The sequence below is a fragment of the Ictidomys tridecemlineatus genome, chromosome 4 (assembly GCF_052094955.1).
Source record: "Ictidomys tridecemlineatus isolate mIctTri1 chromosome 4, mIctTri1.hap1, whole genome shotgun sequence".
NCBI lineage: Eukaryota > Metazoa > Chordata > Mammalia > Rodentia > Sciuridae > Ictidomys > Ictidomys tridecemlineatus.
In genome coordinates this window covers 135,212,546-135,226,472 of record NC_135480.1, presented here as the reverse complement: position 1 = coordinate 135,226,472, position 13,927 = coordinate 135,212,546, and the positions used below count along the sequence as shown (strand labels likewise).

Genomic DNA, 13,927 nt, shown 5'->3' with positions numbered 1-13,927 from the left:
TCTGTCATATAAATAATAAATTGATATTTTTTTCTGTGGATTTTCTTCTTCTGTTTCTGCCTAAATAAAAACATATCTCTAAATAAATTAATCCCTGTCTCAAGGTGAAGAAATTATTATCTTTCACCTCTTAAGATGTTTAAAGCTTTATTTTTAAATTCATTTCTTTTCTTTTCTTTTTTTTTTTTTTTTGTAAAGCTGAGAACCTTTCCATATATTTTTTAGGATAAATGATTCTGTTTTCTTCTAGTTTATATGAGCAAGATGAATGTTGCCTAATAGTATCTTTGTTTTACTGTATTTTATTTGGACATATAAAAATTATTTAGGTTCTTATAGTAGTAATATTAAAGATGAGTTATTTTTTTTCAGATTAGAAATCATTTTTCAATTCCAATCTCTGTTTATGAAGGAGAGACTTTATTGGGAATTGCTTCACCTGAAAATGAATTCAACATACCATTAGCATCTTACCGGTAATTTTTTTCTTTATTTTTTGTTGCTATTTCATAAAGTTTTTAGTTTTAGATGCTATGTGAATATTTATTTTTAACTTATTAAATTTTCATCAAATTTATCCTGTTGATTATCTATTTTATTTAGATTTTAAGAATTCTAGGTGGTTCTTTTCAAAAGAAATATTATTTAATGTATAATTAATTTGTACCATGTAAATTATTTATGTTTTTTCTGGTAAAACAATTACTGCATGCTTGCAGAATGATTACCTCAGCCATAGTCATGTATATTCATGAGTTTTACAAATGTTTAAGAATATGATTGATGGTTCCAAGATTTATATATTGTGGCCTGATTTTTACTTTTCAAAACTATTATAATAGAATTTTGGTGAAATTTCTTTTGAAAAAATATCTTTTAATATAAACACTTCTGTTACTTGGTTAGGGATAGAGTAATGTAAATGCATTAATGGTTAAATGTTTATAATATTTTGATTAAATTTGATATAAATGTTTTAAGAAAAAACTAACAAAATGCTAGTCTTATAATTGTAGATTTAACATTGTAACAAATAAATATTATTTGGGCTATTTAATTTACAATTGAAAATAATCTCTTTTGTGGAGAATGGATTCTCTTGAAGAATAATCCTTCTCTAAAATTAAGCATTGTAGTTTGTTTAAATGCCATTTCAGAATACACTCTAAAAATGCTAGGGAAGGAAAAAAGTGATACTACGGTTTTTAACTGTCCCCTAGTTCTGTTCTTTCTGATCCAAGCCTGAAAGTTTATGGTCGTGTTCTAAATGCTTAGAAAGCAGTCTTAATAGTTCAAGGCACATATTTTCACATAGATAGACCTACAAACCCTAACATGCATTTTATTACTTAATTCAGAAGTGCTGAGGGAAAGAATTATTGAGAGAATAACAGCAAAAATAGTTGTTTACAATATCAGACATGTTATAGAAAGTTTTTTGGGCTGGTTAAAAGACAAATTTTAGATAACTTGTAAGATGTTTAAAAATTTCTATGAAGAACTTTTAAACCATTTAATAATATTTAATAATAGTTAATGACATTCATCATAAAAAAAAAAAAAACGGCAAGGCATTGGCACCAAAAGAGAGGCTTAGACCAATAGTACAGAATAGAAGAAACAGAGACAAACCCACATAAATTCAATTATCTTATACTAGACAAAGTTGCCAGAAACATACATTGGGGGAGAAGATAGCCTCTTCAACAAATGGTGCAGGGAAAACTAGAAGTCCACATGTAGCAAAAATGAAATTAAACCCCTATCTCTCACCTTGCACAAAAATCAACTCGAAGGGGATCAAGGACCTAGGCACTAGAACAGAGATCCTGTGCCTAATAGAAGAAAAAGTAGTCCAAATCTCCACCATATCAGCTTAGGTACTGACTTTCTTAACAAGACCCCTGAAGCACAAGAAATGAAATTAAGAATTAATAAATGGGATGAAATCAAACTAAAAAGCTTCTTCACAGCAAAGGAAACAATCAACAACATGAAGAGAGAACCTACAGAATGGAAGAAAATCTTTAACTACATGCACCAACATTAGTCTCCAGAATATTAAAGAACTCAAAAAACTTAACACCAAAAACAAACAAATAACACAATCACTAAATGGGCTAAGAAGCTAAACTGACACTTCACAGAAGAAATACAATCGATCAACAAATAGACAAAAAATGTTCAACACCTCTAGCAATTAGAGAAATGCAAATCAAAACTACACTGAGATTTTATCTCACTCCAGTCAGAATGGCAATCATCAAGCATACAAGCAACAACAAATGTTGGCAAGGATATGGGGGAAAAATACATTCATACATTGCTTGTGGGGCTGTGAATTGGTACAACCACTATGAAAGCAGTGTGGAGATTCCTCAGAAAACTTGGAAGGGAACCACCATTTGACCTAGTTATCCCTCTTCTCAACATATACCCAAAGGACTTAAAATCAGCATACTACAGTGATGTAGTCACATCAATGTTTATAGCAGCTCAATTCATAGTAGCCAAACCTTGGAACCAACTTAGGGGTGCCCTTCAACAGCTGATTGGATAAAGAAATTATGGTATATATACACAATGGAATATTACTTAAAGAAGAATGAAATTATGGCATTTGCTGATAAATGAATGGAGCTAGAGAATATCATGCTAAGCAAAATAAGCCATTCCCATAGAACCAAAGACTGAATGTTTTCTCTACTATGTGGATGCTAATTCACAGTGGTGGTGGGAAGAATAGAAGTACTTTGTATTAGACAGAAGGGAGGGGAGGAAGTATGGGGCGGGAAGTACTGTGGAAGGAATCAGACAATATTACCCTATATGCATATATGATTACATACTAGTGTAATTCTACATCATTTACAACCAGAAGAATGAAAAATTATACTCCATTTATGTATGATACGTCAAAAATGCATTCTAATGTAATGTATAACTCATTAGAACAAATTTTTAAAAAACAGTTAATGGCATTCTGGTTTTTAAGAATATATGCCAAATATTTTGTGACTCTGTAGTAGAGAAAAGAATATCTTTGTACTTTTGTTCAAGGCTAAATAATACTTCATTACATGAAATTTAATCTTCCCTAATTAGAGTTATTATTGACTAATCAGCAAGAATTTTGCATTAATTCAATGATTAGATGTATGTGCACTTAAATATTTATGAGATGAGGGCTTAAATTAACAAATGGTATTTTTCTCTATAGAATTTGACTATACTCATCCTTAAATTTAATTAATAAATATTTATCAAGTGTTGTGGGTGAGACATGGTAATATACCAAAATAAATTGGACATGGTTGTTACCATTAAGAGATTGATACATTTTCTAAATATATTAGGTAGGAAAAAATGGATTTTAGAGAGTTACTGAAAGTGTAACTAGGAACTGTTGGAAACCAAGGATTAGTGATTGACTTCTGGGGAAGGTACATGAAGAACAGATAAAATATAGTAATGTTGAGATTAGATGCGGACAGCAACATAAGTAGAAATAATTGCATAAACAAAGATAAACAGGAATGAAATGGTAAGGACTTTGTATAGTTATAAAGAATAATTTGAATTTCATTAGAATATAGAGTATGTAACAGACACTAGTATAGCAATATGTAAAACAGTGGATGTGTAACTAATGTGATGCTGCAGTCTGTATACGGGGTAAAAATGGGAGTTCATAACCCACTTGAATCAAAGTGTGAAATATGATTTGTCAAGAACTATGTAAAGTTTTGAACAACAATAACAATTAAAAAAAAAGAATATAGAGTATGTATTTAAAAACTGAATTTGAAGAGTTAAGTTCACACTTAAGAAGTTATTCCCTCATTTTTTTTGCTGCCATTTTTATAAATCTTACATCCACCTACTAACATCATCTGTTTTCTTCCTTCTTGTCACATAATATTTGTTGTTCAGTTTCTATACCACTTATTCTACCACCTTTTCTTATTTACAGTCTCCTACCATTGATCATCTTCTGTTTTCTCTTCTTCACTCATTATTTGAACTTTCCTTTAACCACACATATTTCTCTAACTCAAGTCTTTTTCTCAGAACTCTTTTTGGGAAACATTTCACTTCTTCTTCATTTTTTTTAAGGTAATTAAATCCAGGGACACTTAACCACTGACCCACATCCCTACCCTTTTTATTTTTTATTTTAAGACAGGGTCTTGCTAAGTTGATAAGGCTGGCTTTGAACTTATGATATTCCTGCCTTAGACACCCAAGCTGCTAGAATTATAGATTTGTTCTACTGTGCCCCGCAAAATTTTTCACTTCTGCATAACACCCTGCAGTCTGTTTAGAAAAAGTTGGCCATACTACATTATTCCCTCAGTCTTACATTTGCTCTTTCAGTTCTCTATTACAGTGTAGTAGTAACCTTTTAACATTTCATTTACTACTTGGTTTGTATATTTTAAATTTTGCCTCTCATTGCTACATGGAGGCCCAGAGAATATTTTGATAAAATGTTTTGATATGTTTGTTGACTTTAGGAGAATATTAATTTTTTTCTTTAAGTGTTGGAATAATGGAAAGTAGAATGAAAATTATGAAGAGGCTACAAATAGAATAGGCTGTCTGAAACTGATTGGATAAAAAATTGTGTGTAAGTCAGGGGTACAAGTACTCTAATATTTCAGACTAGTAGTTTAAAGTCACTAAAAACAGGAATATAGAAAATCAAGCATGGAGGATTCATTGTTCATTGTGGGAAATTTTTAACATCACAAATCATTATAGAAATACAAAACAGTTAAAATTTTAAGAAAAGAGCTTAGGAAAATAGGGATGGAGATAGTTTTTACAGTTGTTCATCTATAAAGGTTAGTCATAATCATAGTTCATTAGTGTTATAAATAAATAATATTTGTAGGGGCTGAGGGTGTAGCTCAGTGGTAGAATACTTACCTTGCACATTTGAAGCCCTAGATTTGATCCTTACCACCATACATACTCATAAATATGCACAAAAATATTTCTTAAGTGTTTATTCTAGCATATAGCTAACTTTTAAACTTGTTAGACCTAGCCAGCCATGGTGGCATACTCCTCTAATCCCAGTAACTATGGAATATGATGTTGGAGATAAGTTCAAGGTCAGCCTGGGCAACATAGCCAGCTCCTATCTCAACAGCTTAAAAAATTAAAAAAATGGGGGTATTCAAGTTGGTGGGCCAGCAGGAGGCAGCATTCTGTGTTACTCTGTGACCTGGGACTTAAGTAGTGAGAATAATGTTTCTCTGCAAGCAATATTCCTGCTCCTGCGCAGGAATCACAGCCACCGTGCCAGCGCAGGGCTCCAGGCCTCAGCTTCAGAGAAGGTCTCCCAACTACTCATCCATACAGGACTACCAGGAGCCGGAGTGGCAACATAGGCATGGGTACCCACATAGAACTTTCGGCCACCCACCTGAGCAGAAATCCCAGATGCTGCTCCCACACAGGACACCAACGTGCAGGAACTCCACCTGCCATTCCCGTATGGACACCCGTCTACTAATGTGGGTCTCCCAGGGTCACCTCCATCTTGGGACTCTGCAGCAACAGAGATAGTCCCCTACGTGCTGTAGCATGCCTGTACCAGAGAACTTCACACAGACTCTGAAGACAGCTGAAACCACACACTGTATGCCACAGAACACTCTCTGAACATATTGTCCATATCCAATGCTATCACCTGCCTCCCCCAAGCCGACCGACACCTTATCACTGAAAGCAGCTGGCTCCATCTTGGGTCACTTTCATCACCATCTTTAGTGGGGCAACTCCCAGTTTGGAATGCAGCTAGCCAGGTGCCCAGTTTCTAAATCCCCCTTCTCCCCAGCAGCCACTAACCAGAATAGTGATACCATGCTTAACTTCACCATCCTGAGGGTGTAAATACCAGCTAACAACAGATGACACCACCAGGAAAGATACTGATCTCTAGCTAAAACAACCCTTGCCTCTTCCTTCGAGCCTTTTTTTTTTTTTGCCTCTCCTTCAGTATTCTCCTACCCTCACATCCCCAGCCTGTGTGAAAGCAAGTATTTTGCATGAATTAGGATTTTGAGGACTGGGTGTCTGAATAGTATATTATAGTTGACTTGCATATTCTTTTTTTACCCTTCAATTTTTACTATTTTAACATTTTTTCTATTACTCAGTATATGTGTACTCTACTGTCTTCCCATTTACTTGTCTACCCTAAATTACTTCTTCTCCATTCTCCTGCTACTGACATTCTTCTTTAGGTTTCTCACCCATACTTCCTAAGATATAAGAACTCTATATCCTCACCTCTTGCCTCCTCAGCAAATCATCCTATACCTCATCCCCAGTTCTTTGTCCGCTGTCAGAAACTAAACTCTTTTACAAACCTACGGATTATGTTATAGATAATAATTGAATTCACCATTTCTATACATTGTAAATAAATTGTAAACATTTTAATAGCAACTATTTGTTTTAAGGTTATATCTTGTTTATATTGGGATTGTTAACATTGTCCTTCCCCTCAAAAGGCGAGATATTGGAACTCTACAAGTATACTATAAGCTTATAGGGTAAAAATGGAAATGCCTCAGATCCACAATGCTAGAAGGAAAGACACACAAGCAACATGAAAAGACAAAGGAGGAAAGTGCCCGAAATAAATCAAGATAACACATTATTAGAATCCATGGCCAGCACAGCAGATGAAATTACAGAGAAGGTGTTCAGGATGTACATAATTAAAATGTTCTGTGAGTTAAAGGATGATATAAGAGAGCAAATACAGGCAGTAAAAACTTATTTTGATGAAGATCTACATAAACACAGGAAGCAAAAGATGACTTCAATAGGGAGATAGAAGTTCTAAAAATAAAAATCAAACAGAAAGCTTTGAAATGAAAGAAACAATAAACCAAACTAAAATTCATTTGAAAGCATCACCACTTGGAAGACAGGACCTCAGACAATGAAGACAAAATATATCTGTCTTGAAAAGAAAGTGGACCACACAGTGGAAATGGTAAGAAACCATAGCAGAACATTCAAAGAAATATGGGATAGCATAAAAAGACCAACTTTAAGGGTTATTGGGATGGAGAAGGGTATAGAGTTCCAAACCAAAGGAATGAATAATCTATTCAATGAAATGTTTTCCAAGAATGAAGAATGAATTGGAAAACCAAATAGAAGAGTCTTACAGGATGCCAAAATCACAACAGATCCACACCAAGGCACACTATAATGAAAATGGCTAACATATAGAATAAGGTGAGAATATTAAAAGCCACAAGAGAAAGGAATCCAATTACATATAGGGGGAACCAATTAGGATATGTACAGATTTTTCAACCTACGCTCTGAAAGCTCGAAGATCCTGGAACAACATATACGAAACTCTGAAAGAAATAGATGCCAACCAAGAATCTTGTATCCAGAAAAATCAAGCTTTAGATTTGATGATAATATAAAAACCTTCCATTATAAACAAAAGTTAAAAGAATTTACATCTAGAAAACCTGTACTACAGAACATCCTCAGCAAAATGCTTCATGAAGAGGAAATGAAAACCAACAATGAAAATCATCAGAGGGAGGTGTTACACTAAAGGAAAAAATAATGAAAGGAGAAATCAAGTTAAATTAAGCACAAAAATGGCTGGGAACACAAATTATGTCTCAATAATAACCTTAAAGGCTAATGGCCTAAACTCATCAATTAAAAGACATAGGCTAGCAGATTAGATTTTTTAAAAAGTCCTAATTAAATGCTGCCTCCTGAGACTTATAGGAAAAGACATCCACAAACTGAAGGTGAAAGTTTGGGAAAAATCATACCAGTCACGTGGACTTCGGAAGCAAGGAGGGGTTTCCATCCTCATATCAATTAAGTAGATTTTAAGCTAAAGTAAATCAAAAAGGATAAAGAAGGTCATTTCATACTGCTCAAGGGATCCATCACAAGAAGACATAAAAATTATAAATATATATGCCCCAAACAATGAAGCAACTTTGCTCATTTAACAAATTCTTCTCATGTTCAGATACTCAAATAGACCACAACAGAGTAATTTAGGGTGACTTTAACATACCTCTTTAGCGACTGGATAGATCTTCCAATCAAAAGCTGAACAAAAACTATAAAACTCAATAATAAAATCAATAACTTCTACTTAATTGAAATATATAGAATATTTAATTCTTCAACAAGTGAATACCTTTCTTCTCAGCAGCACATGGATGCTTCTCTAAATGGACCATATATTATGCCACAAAGAAACTCTTAGCAAATACAAAAAAAAAAGTACAGAGACTACCCTGCATTTTGTCAGATCATAATCGAATGAAATTAGAAATCAATGACAACATAAAAATTATTCCAACACCTGGAGACTAACTAATATTGCTATTGAATGAACAATGGGTTGCAAAAAACATCAAGGAGGAGATTAAACAATTCTTAGAGGTAAATGAGAACACTGATACAACATATTGAAATCTCTGGGACAATATGAAGACAATACTAAGAGGAAAGGTCATTGTATGGAGTTATTCTTCTTTAAAAAGAAAAAGGAACCAAATACATAACCTAACATTACATCTTAAAGCCCTAGAGAAAGAAGAACAAATCAATACCCAAAGCAGTAGAAGACAGGAAATAATTAAACTCAAAGCTAAAATCAATGAAATTAAACAAATGAAACAATTGAAAAAACTGACAAAGCAAAAAGTTGGTTCTTTGAAAAAATAAATAAAATTTACAACTCTTTAGCCATGCTAACAAAAGGGAGAAAGAAAACTCAAAATTACTAACATACATGATGAAAAGATAATATCACATCTGACACTACAGAAATATAGAAGATAATTAAAAATTATTTTGAAAACCTATACTCTATAAAATAAAAAATATTGAAGGCATTGACAAATTTCTAGAGTCATATGATTTGCACAAATTAAATCAGGATGATATATACACTTTAAACAGATCAATTGTAACCAATGAAATAGAAAATGTCATCAGAAGCCTACCAACCAAGAGAAGCCCAGGACCAGATGGATACACAGTTGAGTTCTACAGGCCATTTAAAGAAGAACTAATGCCAGTACTCATCAAATTATTTTGTGAAATAGAAAAATGGTCACCACTTCCAAACTCATTCTATGAGGCCAGTATCACCCTGATTACAAAGCAAGCAAAGAAAGAAAACTTCAGACAAATATCTCTAATGAACATAGATGTAAAAATTCTCAATAAGATTCTGGCAAATTGAATACAAAAACATATCAAAAAGATAGTGCACCATGATCAAGTTGGGATTATCCCAGAGATGCAAGTTTGGTTCAGCATACAGAAATCAATAAATGAAATTCATCACATCAATAGACTTAAAGATAAGAATCCTATGATCATCTCAAAATACAGAAAAAGCATTTGACAAAATATAGCACTCCTTCATATTCAGAACACTAGAAAAACTAGGGATAATAGGAACATATCTGAACATTGTAAAGCTATCTATGCTAAGCCCCAGGCCAACATCATTCTAAATGGAGAAAAATTGAAAGCAGTCCCTCTAAAAACTGGAACAAGACAGGAATGCCCTCTTTCACTACTTCTATTTAACCATTCTTGAAACACTGACTAGAGCAGTTAGACGAAAGAAATTAAAGGGATGCAGTTAGGAAAAGAAGAATTCAAATTAGTGCTATTTGCTGATGATATGATTGTATACATAGAATATCCAAATTGTTCCACCAGAAAGATTTTAAAACTAGTAAATGAATTCAATAAAGTAGCAGGATATAAAATCAACACCTATAAATCAAAGACATTTCTATTTATCAGTGACAAATCCACTGAAAGGGAAACAAGGAAAACTACCCCATTTACAATAGCCTCTAAAAAAAGAAAATACTTTGGAATCAAATTAATGAAAGAGGTGAAAGATCTATACAATGAAAACTACTACAGAATGCTAAAGAAAGAAATCAAAGAAGACCTTAGGGGATGGAAAGATCTACTCATTCTTAGATAGGCAGAATTAATATTGTCCAAATGACCATACTACCAAAAGCACTATGCAGATTTATACAATTACAATCCAAATCCTAATGGCATTTCTCATAGAAATAGAAAAAGCAGTCAATGAAATTCATCTGGAAAAATGAGAGACCTAGAATAGTTAAAGCAGTCCTTAGCAAGAAGAGTGAAGCAGGTGGCATCATTATACCAGACCTTAAACTATACTACAGAGTAACAATAACAAAAACAGCATAGTATTGGCACCAAAATAGACTTCTAGACCAATGGTACAGAATAGAGGACACAGAGGCTAACCCATGTAATTACAGTTATCTTATATTAGACAAAGACACCAAAAATGTACATTGGAGAAAAGATAGACTCTTCATCAAATGGTGCTGGGAAAACTGGAAATTCATATGAAATAAAACCCCTATCTCTCACCATGCACAATACTCAACTCAAAGTGGATCAAGGACCCTGGAATTAAAGCCAAACACACTGTGCCTATTAGAAGAAAAAGTAGGCCCAAATCTCCATCATGTCAGATTAGGCCCCAACTTCCTTAATAAGACTCCTATAGTGCAAGAAATAAAATCAAGAATCAATAAGTGGGGTGGACTCAAACTTCAAAGCAAAAGAAACAATCAGTGAGGTGAAAAGAGAGCCTAAACTTTTACCACTCACACATCAGATAGACCACTAATCTGTAGGGTATATAAAGAACTCAAAAAGCTAAACACCAAAAACCAAATAACCCAATCAATAAATGGGCCAAGGAACTGAACAGACACTTCTCAGAAGATGATATGCAAACAATCAACAAGTACATTAAAAAATGTTCAACATTTCTGTCAATTAGAGAAATGCAAATCGAAAGTACTCTTAAGATTTCATCCCATTCCAGTCAGAATGGCAGCTATTAAGAATTCAAACATCACATTCCACCATCATTTGTAACTGATTACTCCCATGCTTCCTCTACCTACCCAACTATGAATCAGCCTCCTTATATCAGAGAAAACATTCAGCATTTGGTTTTTTAAGATTGGATAAATTCACTTAGCATTATCTTTTGTAACTCCATCCATTTACCGGCAAATGCCATGATTTTATTCTCTTTTATTGCTGAGTAATATTGCATTGTGTATATATGCCACATTATTTTTACCCATTCATCTATTGAAGGGCAACTGTGTTGGTTCCACAATTTAGCTATTGAGAATTGTGCTGTTATAAACATTGATGTGGCTGTGTCCCTGTAGTATGCTGTTTTTAAGTCCTTTGTGTATAGACCGAAGAGAGGGATACTAGGTTAAATGGTGATTCCATTCCCAATTTTCCAAAAAATCTCCATACTGCTTCCCATATTGGCTGCTCCAATTTGCAGTCCCACCAGCAATGTATGAATGTACCTTTTCCCCCACATCCTCGTCAACACTTATTGTTGTTTGTCTTCATAATAGCTGCCATTCTGACTGGAGTGAGATGAAATCTTAAAGTAGTTTTGATTTGCATTTTCCTAATTGCTAGTGATGATGAACATTTCTTTATATATTTGTTGATTGATTGTATATCATGTTCTGAAAAGTGTCTGTCCAGGTCCTAGGCCCATTTATTGTTTGAGTTATGAATGTGATGGACATTATCATCCAAAGTACATGTATGAAGACACAAACTGGTGTTTATATACTTTGTATACAACCAGTGATATGAAAAATTGTGCTGTATATGTGTAATAAGAATTGTGATTCATTTTGCTGTCACATATAAAAAAAGAATATAAACAACAGTAAATCTTGGTGCAGATGTTTGGAAAAAGACACACTCATACATTGCTGGTGGGACTGCAAAATGTTGCAGCCAATATGGACACAGTTTGGAGAATCCTTAGAAAACTGGAAATGGAACCACCCTTTGACCCAGCTATCCTACTCCTCGGTCTATATCCAAAGGACTTAAAAACAGTATACTGCAGGGACACAGCCACATCAATGTTTATAGCAGCACAATTCACAACAGTTAAACTGTGGACCCAACCTAGATTCCATCCCCTTCAGTAGATGAATGAATTAAAAAATGTGGCATATATATACAATGGAATATTACTCAGCAATAAAAGAGAATAAAATCATGGCCTTTGCAGGTAAGTGGATGGAGTTGGAGAATATAATGCTAAGTGAAGTTAGCTAGTCCCAAAAAACCAAATTCCGAATGTTTTCTCTGATATAAGGAGGCTGATTCCTATTGGGGTGGGAAGGCAAGCATGGGAGTATTAGACAAACTCTAGATAGGGCAAATGTGTGGGGGTAGAAAAGATGATGAAATGAGATGGGCATCATTACCCTAAGTATATGTATGAAGACATGAATGATGTGAATAAAATTTGTGTACAACCATAAATATGAAAAATTGTGCTGTATATGTATGATATGAACTGTATTGCATTCTGCTGTCATATATAACAAATTAGAATTTTTAAAAAAGAGACAAAAATAAATAAAAAAAATAAAAGGCTGAGGATGTATGTAGCTCTGTGTTAGAGTGCCCTAGGTTCAATCCCCAGTACTGCTAAATAAATGAACACATCTTCTTAAAATAAAACATTATTATGCCTAAAGGTATTGTTGAAATGTAAACACAGAATGTAATATTCAAATAAAGTATTAATCATTTGGTATCACAGGATTCTGTCATCATTTTCTTATACCTACTCTTCCACATCTGTGCCTCAGATTCTGCAAATATATGTAGAAAACTTTTTTTTTTTTAGTTCTACAGGACAATAGAATCCATTTGATATATTTATACAACCATGGAATATATCTTATTCTAATTAGGATTCCAGTCTTGTGGATGTATACAATGGTGAGATTCACTGTAGTGTGTATACATAGGAAAGTTATGTCGGATTCATTCTGTTGTCCTTCCTGTTCCTAAACATCCTCCCTTCTCTTCATTCTCCTTTTTGTATACTACTAAACTATTCTTCTCCTCTTCTTGCCTTATTATGTGTTACCATCCACATATCAGAGAAAAGTATCAACCTTTGGTTTTTTGGGAATTGGCTTTCACTTAATATTATAGTTTCCAGATCTGTCCATAACAGCAAATGTCATAAACTAATTCTTCTTTATGGCTGAATAATATTTCACTCTGTGTGTGTGTGTGTGTGTGTGTGTGTGTGTGTGTGTGTATACCACGATTTCTCTATCCATTCATCTGTTGATGGGCATCTAGGTTGGTTGCATAGCTTAGCTATTATTAATTGTGCTGTTGTAAACATTAATGTGGCTGTGTCACTGTAGCCTGCTAATTTTGACTTCTTTGGATATATCCTGAGGAAGGGGATAACTGGGTCAAATGGTGGTTACATTCCTAGTTTTTGAGGAATCTCCATACTATTTCAAAAATTTTCATTAACTTTGAAAAGCCTGTGATGATTTTTCAATAGAATTTTTTAAATTTTATGATCACTGTTGTGACATTTACTTCTTGTTAAGATGACATAAAGCCAACTTCTTTCAGTAAAATGCGCAAGTGATTGTGTTTAGCTTTGTATATATGGTTGGTATGATTGTGTATTTTCTGGTTAATATAAGTACACTTTTAAAATAGTAAATTTGTAATAAAAATATTCTCTTCTTAAAAGCCAAATAACATAATGGATTTACAGAAAGTTAAGAAGATATTACCTAGGCCTAAAAAATATACAAAAACTTAAATATTTATTATAACAATATAGAACAAAATAATTTCATTATTCTAAAGCTGTAATCATAGTTTTTTAATGTAAAGCATTTTATTTTATTTTTATTGATTTTATAAAAAATAAATGACAGTGGGATGCATTACAATTCTTATTACACATAAACAACACAATTTTTCATATCCCTGTTTGTATATA

General features: G+C 33.3%; 1 protein-coding gene across 3 annotated transcripts in view; it reads left to right on the top strand.

The window, feature by feature from the left end:
• Vps13a (vacuolar protein sorting 13 homolog A) overlaps nucleotides 1–13,927 on the top strand; it is a 256,331-nt gene that overhangs the window by 153,417 nt on the left and 88,987 nt on the right. For all 3 annotated transcript variants that reach the window (XM_005324116.5, XM_021725635.3, XM_005324117.5), the window contains exon 46: nucleotides 373–476. In XM_005324116.5, the coding sequence (XP_005324173.2) occupies nucleotides 373–476 (104 nt within the window). The remainder of the gene's footprint in view (nucleotides 1–372; nucleotides 477–13,927) is intronic.